The sequence below is a fragment of the Gossypium hirsutum genome, chromosome A11, assembly GCF_007990345.1.
Source record: "Gossypium hirsutum isolate 1008001.06 chromosome A11, Gossypium_hirsutum_v2.1, whole genome shotgun sequence".
In the NCBI taxonomy this organism is placed as follows: Eukaryota; Viridiplantae; Streptophyta; class Magnoliopsida; order Malvales; family Malvaceae; genus Gossypium; species Gossypium hirsutum.
The window spans coordinates 16,209,309-16,226,199 of NC_053434.1; the positions used below are offsets into that span (position 1 = coordinate 16,209,309).

General features: G+C 35.9%; 3 protein-coding genes across 3 annotated transcripts; 2 read left to right on the forward strand and 1 right to left on the reverse strand.

Moving 5' to 3' along the window:
• Positions 1-4,581: 4,581 nt before the first annotated feature.
• Positions 4,582-6,705, forward strand: LOC107922892 (pentatricopeptide repeat-containing protein At5g48910). Its single transcript, XM_016853097.2, has one exon. It carries the CDS (start codon positions 4,716-4,718, stop codon positions 6,648-6,650), a length of 1,935 nt encoding a protein of 644 aa, XP_016708586.1. The 5' UTR covers positions 4,582-4,715; the 3' UTR covers positions 6,651-6,705.
• A 2,219-nt stretch (positions 6,706-8,924) lies between these two features.
• On the forward strand, positions 8,925-11,715 carry LOC107924355 (putative kinase-like protein TMKL1). Its single transcript, XM_016854755.2, has 2 exons — positions 8,925-10,713; positions 10,887-11,715. The coding sequence occupies exons 1-2, from the start codon at positions 9,342-9,344 to the stop codon at positions 11,525-11,527; spliced, it is 2,013 nt and encodes a 670-aa protein (XP_016710244.1). The 5' UTR covers positions 8,925-9,341; the 3' UTR covers positions 11,528-11,715.
• Positions 11,716-11,797: 82 nt separating this feature from the next.
• Positions 11,798-15,507, reverse strand: LOC107924356 (probable pectate lyase 8). The gene is made up of 6 exons (XM_016854756.2): positions 15,284-15,507; positions 15,067-15,120; positions 14,806-14,877; positions 12,841-13,483; positions 12,636-12,739; positions 11,798-12,546 (listed from the first exon to the last, which is right to left on the reverse strand). Exons 1-6 carry the CDS (start codon positions 15,385-15,387, stop codon positions 12,186-12,188), a joined length of 1,338 nt encoding a protein of 445 aa, XP_016710245.1. The 5' UTR covers positions 15,388-15,507; the 3' UTR covers positions 11,798-12,185.
• Positions 15,508-16,891: the final 1,384 nt, after the last annotated feature.

Consider the following 16,891-nt stretch of genomic DNA (forward strand, 5'->3'; position numbering starts at 1 on the left):
AGATCCGAAGGCATTTGTGCGAGATACTAATTCCGGGCTAAGCCCGAAGGCATTTGTGCGAGTTACTAAATCCGGGTTAAGTCCCGAAGGCAATTGTGCGAGTTACTATAACCGGGCTATGTCCCGAAGGCATTTGAACGAGTAGCTATATCCGGTTAAATTCCGAAGGTACGTGATTTGGGAATGAATGATCTTGCTGTAAAAATTTCAGTAAATACTCTAGAAACATCCCAACATTGAGGTATGTTTCGTATGTGCTTGAATTTAGTTGAGCCCTTACAAATAAGTATTCGCTCAGTTGATAAACGAGCTACCGGCCTTTGGCTAAGTTGATCTTTCGTGTATGTACATAAGGGTTGGTAATGTGAAGCAAGAATGATATTGAAAAATTGTGCATATGAAATTATCCGTTTAGCTACATGAATGCTATACTTTTGTTGTGCTGGAATTCCTTGCTCAAAACTTACTAAGCATAAATTGCTTACTCCGTTTCTTTGATCCTCTATTTTATAGATTTTGGTTCTCCAGCTATCGGACTCGGGATTTTGAAGTCGAAGTTGCCCACACTATCAAAGCCCCCCCCTTTTGGTACAATTTTGGTTGAACTTCGAAATGGCATGTATAGGACTACCCGTTTGTTGTGGGTCATGGACCCTTTGGACTTGTATAATTTTGGATAGCCATGCGAAAATGGCTTATATATGTTTGAGTGTAATGTTATAATCATTTGGTATGGATATGGTTATTGAGAGGTGTGGATAGGCTTGACAAGGATTGGCCATGGGAATGGTTAATCACTATCATAAATTGTGCTACTTATGCAAAAAGGGCTAGTTGAATCATGGAAACTATGAAATAGGTAAAGTCTACCTTAAAGGCAGATGCTGACAGCAGCAGTGATGTAGATTTGGAAAATCACTAAAAATAGTAGGAATGGAATTAAATAGTGAATAAATTATGTAAACGAACCTTGATGAATCTATTTTCATATGAAAGTAACGAAACAATCATACGGACAGTATGTTAAGAGATATTCAGGTTCTCGTGAGACAGGGCCAGAACGGTTTCTGGATTTCCTGTTCTGACTTTGGAAATTCATTACAAATTAACCAGAAACAATTATGAGTCAAGCCATATATTTATAGATTCCTATTTGAGTCTAGTTTCTATAGAAACAAACGGCATCAGTGTTGAAGCCCTGTACAGGGAGATATCTAAGTCGTAATGTGCAAAGGTCAGTGTAGTCAATCCCTGTAACATGGGAGACTTTGACTAATAAAATGTACTAATTGGCCAAACAAAAAATTCTAGAAAAAAATATGTAGATGGGCATATGAGTCTAGTTTCAGGGAAAATTTACGGAACTGGATTCCGAGTTTATGAACTCAAGATATGATTTTTAAAGCGACTATTACGCAGATTGGCAGTGTCTGGAAAATTTTTAAAGTCTGTTAACACCTCGTGTTCGACTCCGGTGACGGTCTCGTGTTCGGGGTGTTACAAGACCTAGTTGCAACGATCTCAAAGACATAAAAATTATTAAAAACGAGAAAAGTTTGCTTACCAAATTACCAAACCAAAGTTGGCCGAATGTTTTCTTCTCCTTTAAGGTTTTGACATTGGCTTTTAAAATGAAGAAGATGATAATGAATTTTTATCATGTTTTTGTTATATTATACATATGTAATAATTTACTATTTTACCCTTATAAATATAATCAAACTTTAACAATTTAAAAGCCCACTAATGTCCACCAACCCTTGAATGGTCTAATTACCATTTAAGTCCCTTTTCCTTATTCAATAAACCATTTAATCACTCAAATCAAATAGTGACTAAATTTTACATCTTTTACGATTTAGTCCTTTTTAATTAATTAACTATCGAAACATTAAAATTTTTCAACGAAACTTTAATACCACTTTAATGACACTCCTTAAATATTTATAAAAATATTTATGGCTCGATTTATAGAAATGAGGTCCGATACCTCACTTTCTAAAACCACTTGACCTTAGGGTCTTACTACTTGAACTTAATAAATCATTATAAAACATAAATTACCAAATCAAAAACCTTTTTAAAACCATATTTGACTTATAAATATTAAATAATAATATTTACCACTTATTCGCTAAATTTGGTGGCCTCGAAACCACTGTTTCCGACACCACTGAAAAATCGGGCTGTTACACATATGCCATAAAATCTGGTTAGATTCCTTTAGCATTGTCTGGACCTTCACTGCCAGAATCACTCCCTTTTGGTTTAATATGAATAACCTCTAGTTCAGAAAATAATACAATTTCTAAACCATCTAATTCGGGCTACCATATTAGATCATCATTGGTTTCAACTTCCTCTTTGTCAACCTTAGTTGCAATTTCATGTCTAGGGTTGGATGTCCCTTCACTGGTGCAGGTTGTAGGGAAAACATCATCCATTCTCGCCAACCCTACGTTAAAACCAATATTACTTATGGATTGCCCACCTATGTAACTTGATGGGATGTTCGCATAAGTGTTTTTAACATAAAATATCTACGTTTTAAAGTTTAGATAAAAAAACACTCATAGAATGTTGTGTCGGGGTATCCATCTTCTTGTTACTAACAAACCTCAACTGTACTCCAAAATTTAAATCTAGGAATGCCTTCCCATTGATGATTCTAGAATCCCTTGATATGAGCTTTGTAACAACGCCATGAAATCACCACACAATTGTGTCGTTGAACTTTCTACTTTCTGTTCTCGAAGCAAATTAACTGGAACTGTTGTCAAACTCGAACCACCTTCCCCGACATTGACAAACTGGACATATAACTCTAGTATAACATTTCCAGTAGAGCAATGTATATCAAGCATTAACTCAACATCCATGTCGCATTTAAGCTCAAATATATCATATATAATTTTTTAACGTTAAATATATTTCAAGCTCAAAACGCTCCTCTAGCTTGAAGTCGAGACTTTCCTTATAATTATTGATAGAAACTCGTTCAATTTGATGCTCCGGTTGAAAGCCCATTATGTAGATTGGGCTGATACAAAAACAACCCCAATTTTGGTGTCACAAATTTGACTATCGTAATAAATAACGACTCTAATTCATCTACCCATCTTCACCAAAAACACCTGTTTCACATGCTTAAAATGTTATACAGAAAAATAAATACTTATTAACCAAATTTAAACAACCACACTTACTTGAACTAATTTACTTTGTTGGGTTGATTTTTGAACTTCATATTTTTAACATCAACAATCTTGTCCTTATGCAAATCTTCAGCTTGAAATTTAATTATGAAAAATTCTCTATATCAATCTTCATTTTATAGGAAACTTTACCACCAAATATGAAACATTTTTTGAAACGTTGGGTAGAAATCTAACAAGAAGTGTTTTTCTAAAAGGTTTTTAAAGATAATGTTAGCTCGAAATATCAACTCGAAATCACCAAGAGGGGGGTGAATTGGCCTTATGAAAATTTGTGAAAGCAACGAAATAATGTGCAACAAAGAACACAACAATTTATAGTGGTTTGGCCCCAATTGCCTACTCCACTACCTAAACTTTCCATAACTAAGGATTTTCCCAAATTCACTAATTTAACAACGACAAGGTTTAACCTTACAATCCCTCTTAAGATTTCTACCCAAAATCTTAAGATTGCAACTCCCTTAAGGTTTGTACTTAAGACTCAACATTCTCAAAGAGAACAACAAATAGCAAACAAAGAAGTAATCCTTACAAGATTGAAGTGTTTGCCAATGAAACACAAATACAAAGAATAACACTTGAGCTAAATGAATACAAGAAGAATATGAAAGAATTGAGCATTAAGGTTGTTTTGATTAATCTTTAAGCTTGATGATCTCTCTCATTGTTGTAGGACCTTTGGAATATGATATTTTTACCCTTTAATACATTTCCAACCGTTGGGGTGGTTGTGAAAGTTAATAGAGTTGATGGATATGAAAATACCAGATCATTAAATTCACCTGCAATAAAAGGTATTGATATTTTTTTTACGAGTCGATACTATTAACATTTAATGCCTGATTTAGTGAATGTTGAAATTAGTTTACAACTATACCATAGATAAATTATCGAAACTTGGTAAAAGATATCAATACTTTTTGTGTAAATTAAAAACATAATGTTAATTTGATATTAATTTTAGAATAGGTATCGATATTTTAAAAATTATCTATACTTGACCCAAAAAGTATACTTTTAAATAAAATTATCTATTTATCTAATTTTTAAATAAAACGACTTAAGAACACTAATTTATTTTTAAACCGACATATATACCTAATTTTGCATGCTCATCTTGTGGTTTAGTTATCTTATTAAATAGTTTTACAACTATCATCCTTTTAATGTTTCTAACATTTTAATTAATTTTGAATGTAATTAAGGAAAATGGAATTTATTTTAAACATTTTATTTAAATAATTAATAATATCAAGATAAAGAATATTTATATTTATGGTAATAATATATGATTTGTTAAAATATAATGTTCTAAATTTTTTACAGCCAAATTAGTATAAGTAGAAGACGAAAAATGACATGGCACACTTCCTTTGGTTACTGTTACAACTGTATTCTCCCAAACCCGCCATATCCTTGGAAGAAACCTCCCCTCCTCCACCACCCAAAATAAATCCCATCCACAGCTTCAGAAGCCTCCACATGTGAACCGCCTGGATGAACCCAACAACAATCGCCGCCACCGCCGGATCATCTACCCACCCTTCATCGCTCTTCCCACAAATCACAAGATGCAAAACCATGAGAGAACTTCACCAAGTCCACGCCCTCTTCCTCAAAACAGGCCAAATCCACGACCCTTTAGCCGCAGCCGAAATTCTCAAATTCTGCTCCCTTTCCGCTCACCGTGACATCGACTACGCCTGCAAGGTTTTCCGCCAAATGAGCGAACCTAACTGTTTTTCTTGGAACACAGTCATCCGAGCTCTAACGGAATCTGCTGAAAACGATGAAACGAATGAACCGCTAGAAGCATTGCTTTTATTCACTGAAATGCTCACCGACGGGACCGTTTTGCCTAATAGATTTACTTTTCCTTCGGTTTTTAAGGCCTGTGCTAGAACTGGGAAGCTTCTAGAAGGGGAACAGGTTCATGGTTTAGCTGTGAAATTTGGGTTTGAAAAAGATGAGTTTGTTGCGAGCAATCTTGTAAGAATGTATGTTATGTGTGGAGCCATGGAGAAAGCTCAGTTTCTGCTTAACAAAATGATGGTTGAATTTGAAAATGATGGCAAATTAGTAAATGATAAGAGGAGAATAGAGGGTAATATTGTTTTATGGAATGTGATGATCGATGGGTATATCAGAATTGGGGATTTAACGGCTGCTAGGGAATTGTTTGATAAAATGTCTCAAAGAAGTGTAATTTCATGGAATGTGATGATTTCCGGATACGCCCAAAATGGATACTTTATGGAAGCAATTGAGACGTTTCGTTTGATGCAAATGGGGAAAGTGAGGCCTAATTACGTGACTTTGGTGAGCGTTCTTCCTGCAATTTCAAGAATTGGGGCACTTGAGTTGGGGAAATGGGTGCATTTGTATGCTGAGAGGAATGACATTGTGATCGATGATGTGCTTGGCTCTGCATTGATTGATATGTATGCCAAGTGCGGGAGCATTGAGAAAGCAGTTCAGGTCTTTAACAGGATAAGTAAACCGAATACAATTACGTGGAGTGCGATAATCGGGGGTCTGGCAATCCATGGTAGAGCGAAGGATGCTCTTGATTATTTTTCAAGGATGGAACGTGAGGGGGTAACTCCTAGTGGTGTTGTCTACATAGGTATCTTGACTGCTTGTAGCCATGCAGGGTTAGTAGAAGAGGGGCGTTTATGTTTCAATCATATTGTCAATGAGGTTGACTTTGAACCTAGGCTTGAACATTATGGATGTATGGTCGATCTATTAGGCCGTGCTGGGCTACTTAAAGAAGCTGAAGAGTTTATATTGAACATGCCAATAAAACCCGATGATGTGACATGGAAGGCCCTGTTAGGTGCCTGTAAGATGCATGGGAATATAGAGATGGGAGACCGTGTTGCTCAGATTTTGATGAATATGGCTCCTCGTGATAGCGGAGCTTACGTGGCATTGTCAAATATATATGCTGCTTCTAGAGATTGGGAATCAGTTGCAAGGGTGAGGTTAAAAATGAATGAGATGAATGTAAGGAAAGACCCTGGATGCAGTTGGATTGAGCTAGATGGAATTGTTCATCAGTTTCTTGTGGAAGATGATTCCCACCCCAGAGCTAAAGAGATTCATTCAATGCTACTCGAAATTGCCGAGCAAATGAGGTTGGTAGGATATAAGCCTGATACCTCGCAAGTTTTGCTCAACATCGACGATGAGGAAGAAAAAGAAAGCACACTATACTATCACAGTGAAAGGATTGCCATTGCATTTGGCTTAATCAGCACAAACCCTGGAACACCGCTTCGGATAGTGAAGAACCTCCGTGTATGCGAGGATTGTCACTTTTGGATAAAACTAATCTCGAAGATTTACAAACGCGAAATAATTGTTAGGGATCGGAGGCGTTTTCACCATTTTGAGAATGGTTTATGTTCTTGCAAGGACTACTGGTGACACCCCTCCTCCATTCCCATTTATGTGGTTTTATTTATATATTAATAACTTCTTTAGTGGTAGCATTAAATAATTAGTTATCTCTGTGTTGAATCAAATTTTTTTGAAGAAACATGAATACCAAAGTAAAAACCCGACAACATTCTGATTGGATGAACGATGTGTTTAACTGCAAATCTCGTTTTCTTGTTACCAACATGTTCATTTCAAGGACTAAATATGTGCTTCACCATATTGGCAATTGCTCAAATGTCTAAAATGTTGAATTTGATGGAGTTAAAAAGAGGATTCCAAGTTTTACAATAACCTAACCCCTAAATTAGAGGGGAGTAAAATTTGGTTCGATTCGAAAAAATAAAAATAAAAATTTAAATTTCGATTTAATCAAGTCAAGTTCGAATAACAAATTAATGTAAAAATCTTTTGGTCTTTATTAATTTTGAAAATGAACAAATTAATCTTCCTAAAAAAAAGTTTAAACTAATTTTTGAAAATTCAAAATTTATAAATTTTAAAAAAATTATAATACTAAAATATTTTTATTTTGTTTTGAAAACTTTTTAAAAAATATATAAATTTCAAATTTATATATTGTAATATGAAATTAATTATTACTTTAAAAATGTTTTAATTTAACATTTAATTTTTTAATTTAACTCGTAATAATTTTATTAGATTCCACTAATCCAACCCTCACCTCTAACGTAAATAGTGAAGAACATCATTAGTGCGCATGTTTAAAAAATGCGATTGCAAAGTAAGATATTAATTACGGTACTCCAAAACACAAAATTAAATTTGAGGGAGGTGTTCTAATATTACTGAAAATCTAAAATAATAATACTTGGTATGGCCCCCTTGAAAGGCTTTAACCAACCGACTTAAAAAGGGTATTTTGAGGACAAGGTCATTGGGCATGAATAAATGGCCATTACTATGTCTCCATCATGCTCAACAAAGGTGTCATGTGTTTTCAACCTTAAATTTCAATTTCCTTACAATTGGCTTCACTCTCTCAAAACCTGACTAATGTTTTAAGAAATTAGAAACCTAACTTCAACAAAACAAAGGGCCACTAATTTCCAAAAATACCCTTTTTTTTTGCCAAAAGAAAAATACTTTGCTATGGAGAGTGAAAAAAAAAGGTGAAAGATTATTTATATAAAAAGAAAGAAAAAAGAATAATAGAAGAAAGAGTGATGGTAGATGAAATTTCATGATTATGAAAATCAATGATTGTTTAAAGGGCAGCGTGAATTTGAATAGTGAAATGTTGCTAATTCCTTATTTCTTTTTTCTCTTCAAACTTTCAAATAAACCAACCCCCCTTTTTTTTCTTTTTTGCATAAAAAACCCTACCCTTTTTTTCTTCTTCTTTTCTATAGTAGGAATTTATTTCTAAAAGGACATAATTGGAGGCCCCATTTAATGCTAAAAAGAAAAACCTTCAATAATATTTGTTTTCCATTATTTCTATCATAAGATTTCTTTGAATTATTTAAAAGTTTTTATTTAAGTTATTAGACTGTTAAGTCTTTTTTATTAAAAGTTCGATCGATGAGTTTTAAGCAACAATTTGATAAACGGTATAATAGAATAATACCTATTGATATATAAAAAAATATATCTTAGATCTAAGTTAATCAATAGTTAGTGTCATGGAACAAAGGAAAAACTATTCTGATTTTAATTTGTATATTCGTAACATTTAAATAAAAACTTTTTATTAATATCAACGGTATAAATAAAATACACAATTTTAATATTTCAATAACTTAAATAAAAACATTTTATAACTTTTTGAAATTATACTTTCACCACCGTTATAAATATATATATATAGAATGTCTACCATTTACACCTTAGTCATTTTTTAAAAGAGTAAAATTCTGCAAAGTTAGCATGCATTTATTTAAGCTGCATTATTAAAAAATGGATGGCGATCATTATTACTAAGATTGTTTAAATATATCTTTTTTTTTTTGGAGATTCATTGTAAATCCTAATGGATTAGGACAAAAAACCTGAGTCCAATGCAACAAAACTACCACTATTAAACTCATACTTAGTCATGCTTTTGCTATGTGACCCACAAGCAATCATCTTGGGCTCAAAAAAAAAAAAGATAAACTACATTTCCACTTGCATCAATAGCAATGCACTTTCAACAATTTGCCTCTTTTCCATGTCCTTGGACTAATGAAAAGAGAAACAACAATTTGGACCTGCCATGGAAACTTATATATGGAATAAAGGACATGGCTTGGCGGTGGTGTCCAGTGTTTTCTGCATAGAAACCTTCCTTCTTAAAGAATGCAAAATGAAGATTAAAATATGTATATACATTGGGAATTAATAAAAACTAAAGTACAAATATACAAATGTAGATTTTTACTATGGGTATTGTTTCTGAGTTCAGGTGTATCTCTCCTTCACTATGCTATGATCAATCTTTTGATTAATGGTGATGACTATACTATACTATACGAGTTTGAAATTCTATAGAGCTCGGGTGGTGGAATCATGACCGTTTATTAATAGTCAAAATACTCAACACCCTGTCAGCTTTCCCAAAAAGAAAACCTCTCTTTCTCTCATTGAAAAGCTCCACAAAACAACATTGATCCTTGCACCTTCTTTTTCCTTTTATTTTTTCCTCTCTCTCTCTCTCTCCCCCTCTCTGGTACTTTCATGGAGGTGTTCAAACTCTACTGTGTTTGCATTTCCTTCTTCTTTGTGTTGGCCAAAGGCCTATCTTCATCTTCTTCTTCACCAGATATTGAGCTTCTGTTGGGAAAGATTAAAGCTTCATTGCAAGGTAACACTGAGAACTTGCTTTTATCTTCATGGAACTCTTCGGTTCCTCTTTGCCAGTGGAGAGGACTTAAATGGGTCTTCTCCAATGGGACTCCTCTTTCTTGCACTGACCTTTCTTCACCACAATGGACTAACGTCTCTCTTTCCAAGGAGCCATCTTTACACCTTGTTTCACTTCAGCTCCCCTCTGCTAACCTTACTGGTTCTTTACCTAGAGAGCTTGGGGAGTTCTCTATGCTTCAAAGTCTTTACCTTAACATTAACTCACTGAGTGGGACTATTCCTCTTGAAATTGGTTACAGCTCTTCACTATCCGATATTGACTTGAGTGACAACTTGCTCACTGGGGTTTTAGCTCCTTCCATCTGGAACTTGTGTGAGAGACTTGTATCTCTTAAGCTTCATGGTAATTCACTATCTGGGTCTCTCCCTGAACCTGCATTACCAAACTCCACTTGTAAGAATTTGCAGTCCCTTGATTTAGGTAACAACAAGTTTTTAGGGGATTTCCCAGAGTTTGTAACTAGGTTTCAAGCTCTTAGAGAGCTTGATCTTTCGAGTAACATGCTTTCAGGTCAAATTCCACAGAGTTTGGCCACTTTAAACGTGGAAAAATTAAACCTTTCCCACAATAACTTCACTGGAATGTTGCCTGTTTTTGGTGAAAGAAAGTTTGGCCCGGAGGCTTTCGAAGGGAACAATCCAGGGCTATGTGGGTTGCCTTTGAATAGTTGTAGTGGCAGGTCACAGCTGAGTCCAGGTGCAATTGCTGGCATTGTGATTGGTCTAATGACTGGAGTGGTAGTTTTGGCATCATTGTTCGTTGGCTATATGCAAAACAGGAAGAGGAGCAGCAATGGAGATAGTGAGGAGGAACTGGAAGAAGGAGAGGGGGATGAAAACGGGGTCGGGGGAGTTGTCAGCGAGAGCAAGCTTATTTTGTTTCAAGGCGGGGAGCATTTGACATTAGAGGATGTACTGAATGCAACTGGTCAAGTCATGGAGAAGACAAATTATGGGACTGTTTATAAGGCAAAGCTTGCTGATGGTGGAAATATAGCATTGAGGTTGTTGAGGGAAGGCAGTTGTAAGGACGGGAGTTCATGTCTGCCTGTCATAAAGCAGCTGGGGAAGGTTAGACATGAGAATTTGGTTCCACTGAGAGCATTCTATCAGGGGAAAAGAGGGGAAAAGCTTCTAATTTATGACTATCTTCCAAATAGAAGCCTACATGACTTTTTACATGGTATGCATATTTCGAGCTTTCAAAATCTGCAGCAATAGTAATATGTCACTTCATATTGATTTAAACTTTATCTGTAAAATGTTGAAGTAATTTGTTTTGTGAATCTTTGGTGTATAGTGGTCTTTGATTGTGAATTCATCGAATTCTTATCTTATGTTTGTGTCTAAATGCAGAATCAAGAGCAGGAAAGCCAGTTCTAAATTGGGCTCGACGGCACAAAATCGCATTGGGGATAGCCAAAGGATTAGCACATCTTCATACAGGTCTCGAGATGCCGATCACCCATGGGAATGTTAGGTCCAAAAATGTGCTTGTAGATGACTTCTTTGTAGCCAGGCTCACCGAATATGGACTCGACAAGCTAATGATCCCGGCTGTGGCTGATGAAATGGTTGCCCTCGCAAAGACCGAAGGTTACAAGGCACCGGAACTTCAAAGCATGAAGAAATGCAACACCAGAACTGACGTTTATGCATTTGGGATATTGTTATTAGAGATTTTGATAGGCAAGAAGCCTGGGAAAAATGCAAGAAGCAACGATGTTGGGGATTTGCCTTCGATTGTGAAAGCAGCAGTTTTGGAAGAGACAACAATGGAGGTTTTCGACGTAGAAGTGTTGAAAGGTATTCGAAGTCCGATGGAAGACGGGTTAGTTCAAGCACTAAAGCTTGCAATGGGATGCTGTGCTCCAGTAGCTTCAGTGAGACCCACCATGGATGAAGTTGTGAAGCAGCTGGAAGACAATAGACCAAGGAACAGATCCGCTTTATATAGCCCTTCAGAAACAAGGAGCGAAGTTGGCACCCCATTTTGAGCTTTTGTTTGTCAAAGTTTTTTATTTTTCATCAAATTATCACCTTTCATTTGCCTTACTGCTATTAATATCTGCTTGTCAAGTAGGAAAGAAGTGGTAGTGCTTGATTAATGACTTAATGTTTCTTGAGAAAAAGGTTATATTTTTCTTGGGTGGAAATTCAAAAAATTTTACTAGGGTTTATGTAATTCATTACAACTGATCACCTAAAAGGCCTAGTGAGGATTCTTCTTTTAATCACAAATTCGAAACGTATGTGAAACTTTATACTTACGCAATTTACTTGCTGGCTAAATTCATCAAAGAGACAAGAATACAAGGGGCCAAAGAGGGAAAGCAGGGGGAAACTGTTAAAGCGAAGTACATAATTACAAAGAGAAGCAACAAAGAAATGAACAACACTACGGCACCTTAAAGAGGCCGAGGTCGATCAATGGCGTTTTATGACAAGTGAAATTGTTGTGTATGAGGCAGAGGTACATGACAATTTCTATGGACTTTTTTTGTACACTTGTCAAAAGGATTGATTAAGCAGAAAAAACTCAGGGAATGCTACGTACTATATTAAACGATATATAATATTATATTTATGTGGGAAGAAAAATGAGTTGTTTTTCATGTTGTTTCGCTTGGATTTTTGGTTGGGGATTGATGAGCATTAGCACATGCGGCCTGGGCGGCAGGCAAGGGCACCTGCATTCGAAGTAAGGGTGCCGACCAAGAAAGACGATTTGGCGCTCAAGCTCGAGGCCCTGGCATAGTTGGCAGCTCTTCCAGCACCTGATGGAGTGAAATAAGCTCCATTCAACAACAGGTCTCCCTCCGACCTCCAATTCCAATGTTTCCATTCATCACTATATGTGTCCACTCTCTTTGTCACCTCCTTAGCAAAGGGATTAACAGGGGCAAGGTAACGGTTGCCTTGGCTGTTAATGGTGGGATTTGCACTTCCACCAATTGCATACATTTCCCAGTGCGTGTAGTCATTGTTTACGACATGGAAATATCCGTGTCTACACCTGCAACATTTGGTAAAGATAGCCAAGTCAATTTTACGAAATGGAAATAAGATATTTAAAATTACATAGCACTATGAAAGGTTTTTTACCTTGGCATTCTCTGGATAAGGCCCTCACCGAAATGATTATAAGCAATGGTGACTTGCATCTGCTTGTCTCTTACATAAGAGTCACTATGTCCCAACAGCATAACCTGTCATCAAAGTTAGATTCAATGAATTAATTTAAGTCCTTTCTATAGCATGAATTTCCCTAAAGATGTACGAGGGAATCTATCTTATTCTGAATTCCGACCTCATTGTGATGGGTGAAGTAGTTGTTTGAGATTGTGATCGCAGTGGATCCCATTACAGCATCGATAAGTCCATCGGCACAATTAGACAGCGAGTTGTGGTCGATCCAGATGTAACTCGACCCGAAAATTGAAATGCCATCACCGTCAGCCATGGTTCTCCATCCGTAATGAGAAGGGGAGCTACGGACCATGGCGTTGCCTGTGGGCTTGCAATCATGAATGTGGAGTCCATGGATGATAATGTTGGTGACATACTGGATGGTGATACAGGCCCCGTAAGCAATATGCACGTTGACGCCCCGAGCGTCAATCGTCTTAAAACTGTTCATTATCAGCTCCTGCTTCAACGTGATCACCATGTCACGCTTGAACACGATCCAAAGAGGCCTGTCTTGGATAACAGCATGGCGGAGGGTTCCTGGTTTGGGGTTCACAGGGTTATCATCGCCAGGGTCAGTCACAACATAGTACCTTCCATCACGACCACCAATAGCATTGCGTCCAAACCCAATGCCGCAGCTTGCAAGGCGTCTTCTCCTACGATACCATCGTCGGTCACATCTCCAACAGTCATCGATTGGATTCCCTGTTCCACACGAGAAATATCCCAAGTTTCTCCTTGCTGTACTATTTTTTATGGTCCTGAAAACATCCCAAAAAAAACACCATCATCATCATTATTATCATCATCATTTAATGATGGAAATTTATTGTGACAAAATTAAATGAGTTGATCATATGACTTTTCGCTGCACATAGAGAAACACTAAAGATTTAAGCTGGACACATATATTTTCAGTGAACAAATCTGTGTATAATATCGGATTGATGGACCATATTGTCCTAGTTGTAAAATGATAAGGTGGGAACTAAAAATGTTAGAGCCCAGAGTGGGTCGGTGGGAGGGGGCAAAAGCAAATGAAAACATTGAATACGTAGGGATCACAGTGTCAGTAAATACAGCTAGTTTTTTTTGTCAGCTATATAGCTGTGGTAGATCAATGAAGAATTTAGCCATTTTTTTCTTCTGCATGCATTGAAATAAGAAGGGCAGGAAGCAGATCTCTGATTTGTGGGCTCAATCAATCTCATTCCATGCCTCCTTTGACAGGCTGGCAAAAGGGGAACAAATAGTTCAACTCAGCTGAGTTTAAATCTAATCGTCTGCCATTGTTCAAAAGAGATAGGGGATGAAGGACAAAGATATTGGCATAAAGGCAATATATGAAAGTCGTAAAGAACAATGGCCGAACTTGGTGTGAGTAGGCAAATTTAATATAAAAGCTTGATGTTCTTGGAATTATACTTCGATAAGGAAGGAATAACATGACAGCAAAATAATAAATTAAGAACGAGATGCGCAGATCTCGGGACATGGGCATGTGCTTCACCTGGCTAACTAGATAAACAAAATAAAAGTAGGCCCAGTGTGACAGAGAGTAAATTTTTTAACAGTGAAGAACATGGCAATGGATTCCCCAAGTAGAATCAATTCCATAGGAAGAATAATTATTAAACACTACGTGATTGCATGAACAAAAAGTAAGTTCAAGTTGGACTCTACATATAATCCTGATTTAATTGTTTTCCTAAGTAAACTGAACATGGGGAGAAACTGAAAAAGGAAAAAGAACGACCCTTTGTTGTTTGACTGGATCATGTTAGATGAAAGGACATTTTTGACTAGCCAAGTAAGAAAAACAAGGCCGGGGAAGACAGACAAGTGAAAGGACTTGTCTGAAACTACAGGTTTTGGCAAGTGGTGGTTGGGGGGAACCAATTAAGGGACTGAAATTAAACGACAAGCATTAATGAAATCCTAAATTTTTAATTATATTTAGAAATCGATTAAATTATCATGTGAAACTGAAACTATAAAAGACTGAATTTGATAATTATGCAGAAGTACTGAGTTACAAAGTTGAGCTGATCCAATCTGTTGTAGATCAGATAAAGAGACTCACATATCAACCATTGAAGCAATTTCTTCAGGATTGTCGACTGCGTGCTCATTTTTCCATTTATCATCATCCAACCTGAAAATAAATATAGAACAAAGTTTAAAACTGCAAATGCAATTAATTCAAAGGGTGTTTTGTTTTGTTTAGTTTTTTTTATTTTTATTTTTAGGTTAGATATGTAAGTTGGTTGATCATCTGATTCTAGATATGATCTATAAGATCCAATCTCAATGGCTTGTAAACTTCCCAAATAATTTTGCTTACCCGTCTGCCGTTGATGAGTTTTTCAAGCCCTGCAATTTGTTTCCTTCAGCAAGCCTGCAATTACAAACACGATGAAAATTCAAAAACCAGTTGCGCCATGTATGTGTATATATAGCTTGGCTAGCTAAATTTGCATTTGAAAGTGCTTTTCCCTTGGACTGGAAACAGAGAGAACTCGAAGTTAGCTGATTGTTTCCCGAGAAAGTGGAAAATGTACCTTGAGTTCAGCTCTGTTTTCTCTGCTGAGCCATTGACACAAACGTACAACATAACAAGTAGCAACGTAAACGAAGAGAAGAAGAATCTCCGAGAAATCTCCATTGCTGAATCTCTCTTCCTCCCTATGAAACAGTACTGAATGTTTTCAAAAATTTTCTGTTTGGAAGAAATGGAAAAACAGAAAAGGAAAGAAAATGAAATTTGGAGTCAATTGAAAAAAACTGGAGTGGCGCAATCTCTTTTATAGGGAAAGAGAGAGAGACCGAAAAGAAAAAATAATAATAACGTTGATTCGTAAAACGCCGTTAAATCTTGGTTAAGTCAAATTAACCCAAAATTTTTCAATTCATTAACCACGTTTAAATATTTTTAACCTCCCTAACCGCCACTAACTGAAAAGAAATTTAACGCCACCACGTGTCGATGTGTCGGTCGCTCACGTGCCACTGCCTTTTCACCCACTGACACTTCAGCTGGTCCCCCTAGGGTCCAATTTTTCCACGTCATTTTCTTGAATTATCATTGGATGATACATTACGTACTCGCAGTTGACGGTGGAGTATTATACTCGCTTTAGGGCGGAAGCCAGGTGGCCACATGGTCGACGTGGAAGGATAACTAAAATATAATAGGTAAGCGTAGGAATAATAGAAAAGCGTCAATGGACAGAGATGTCCTTCCTTAAATACCGTACGGGGTACGCTTTAAATTGAAAGACTGTATTACCGTACAAAACCCTGGTGTTTTTTCCCTTATTATTGTTTTCCGTGTTGACGTGCTACTATTAATTTCGCTAATGATTTTTGTTTGTGAATAAAAATTAAAATATAATATAATATATGAAAATAAATCATCCATTTATATGTAAATTTCAATCAAATTTTATTACATTATATGCACTAAATTAAATAATTTAATTTTAACCCTTTTTTCATTATGTATTGTAAAAATTATTAAATATATAATTCTTGTTCCATTTAATATGCTTTCATTACAATGATAATTGTTTTAGAAATTTTACTGAAGCTTAAATAATTGCTAAGCAAAAAAAAAATTAAGAATATTCTAAAAGTTAAAGAGTTAATTTTTTTTAAAAAAAAGTTATTGCTGCTAAAAAAGAGAGTTATGAAAAAATATAAAATTATTAATTGTGTATGTTGATTAAGTCTTAGCTTGACTGGCATGAGCATGGTTGCCAATGAAGGAGGACATGAATTTGAGTATCCTTCTATTTATAGGTTGAAAATGGGCTATGGGTAATTTTAGACATTATGTCAAAAAGAACAAATATGACCAGAATATTTCAAATCCCTCAAATACATAACATATTAAGCGCAATATTTTTATCTCAAGCAACTTGAGGTACAGAAGGCATGCTCAAGATGTTTTTATTTTATTTTTATTTTTTTTATTTCTTAAGGTATTTACTGGAGCTAGTCCATTATCTAATCTTCTGCATTTTGTAAGCCCATTAAGAAGTAGATGCTGGTCATGAGTTTTAAAGTTGCTCCATACTCAAACCGAAGATCGAACCCTCAATTATTGGTTAAGGTTAAAAGATCATTGCCATCTCATCTAATTCTGTGATTAGATACTCAAAATGTTT

What these genes read in the sequence shown, in the direction of transcription:
- LOC107922892 (XM_016853097.2), top strand. Translation starts at nt 4,716, where the DNA reads ATGAACCCAACAACAATCGCCGCCACCGCCGGATCATCTACCCACCCT.
- LOC107924355 (XM_016854755.2), top strand. Translation starts at nt 9,342, where the DNA reads ATGGAGGTGTTCAAACTCTACTGTGTTTGCATTTCCTTCTTCTTTGTG. An exon ending in CCTACATGACTTTTTACATG is followed by an intron (nt 10,714 to 10,886) that starts GTATGCATATTT and finishes GTCTAAATGCAG; the next exon opens with AATCAAGAGCAGGAAAGCCA.
- LOC107924356 (XM_016854756.2), bottom strand. Translation starts at nt 15,387, where the DNA reads ATGGAGATTTCTCGGAGATTCTTCTTCTCTTCGTTTACGTTGCTACTT. An exon ending in AAAACAGAGCTGAACTCAAG is followed by an intron (nt 15,121 to 15,283) that starts GTACATTTTCCA and finishes TTGTAATTGCAG; the next exon opens with GCTTGCTGAAGGAAACAAAT. An exon ending in ATTGCTTCAATGGTTGATAT is followed by an intron (nt 13,484 to 14,805) that starts GTGAGTCTCTTT and finishes GGATGTTTTCAG; the next exon opens with GACCATAAAAAATAGTACAG.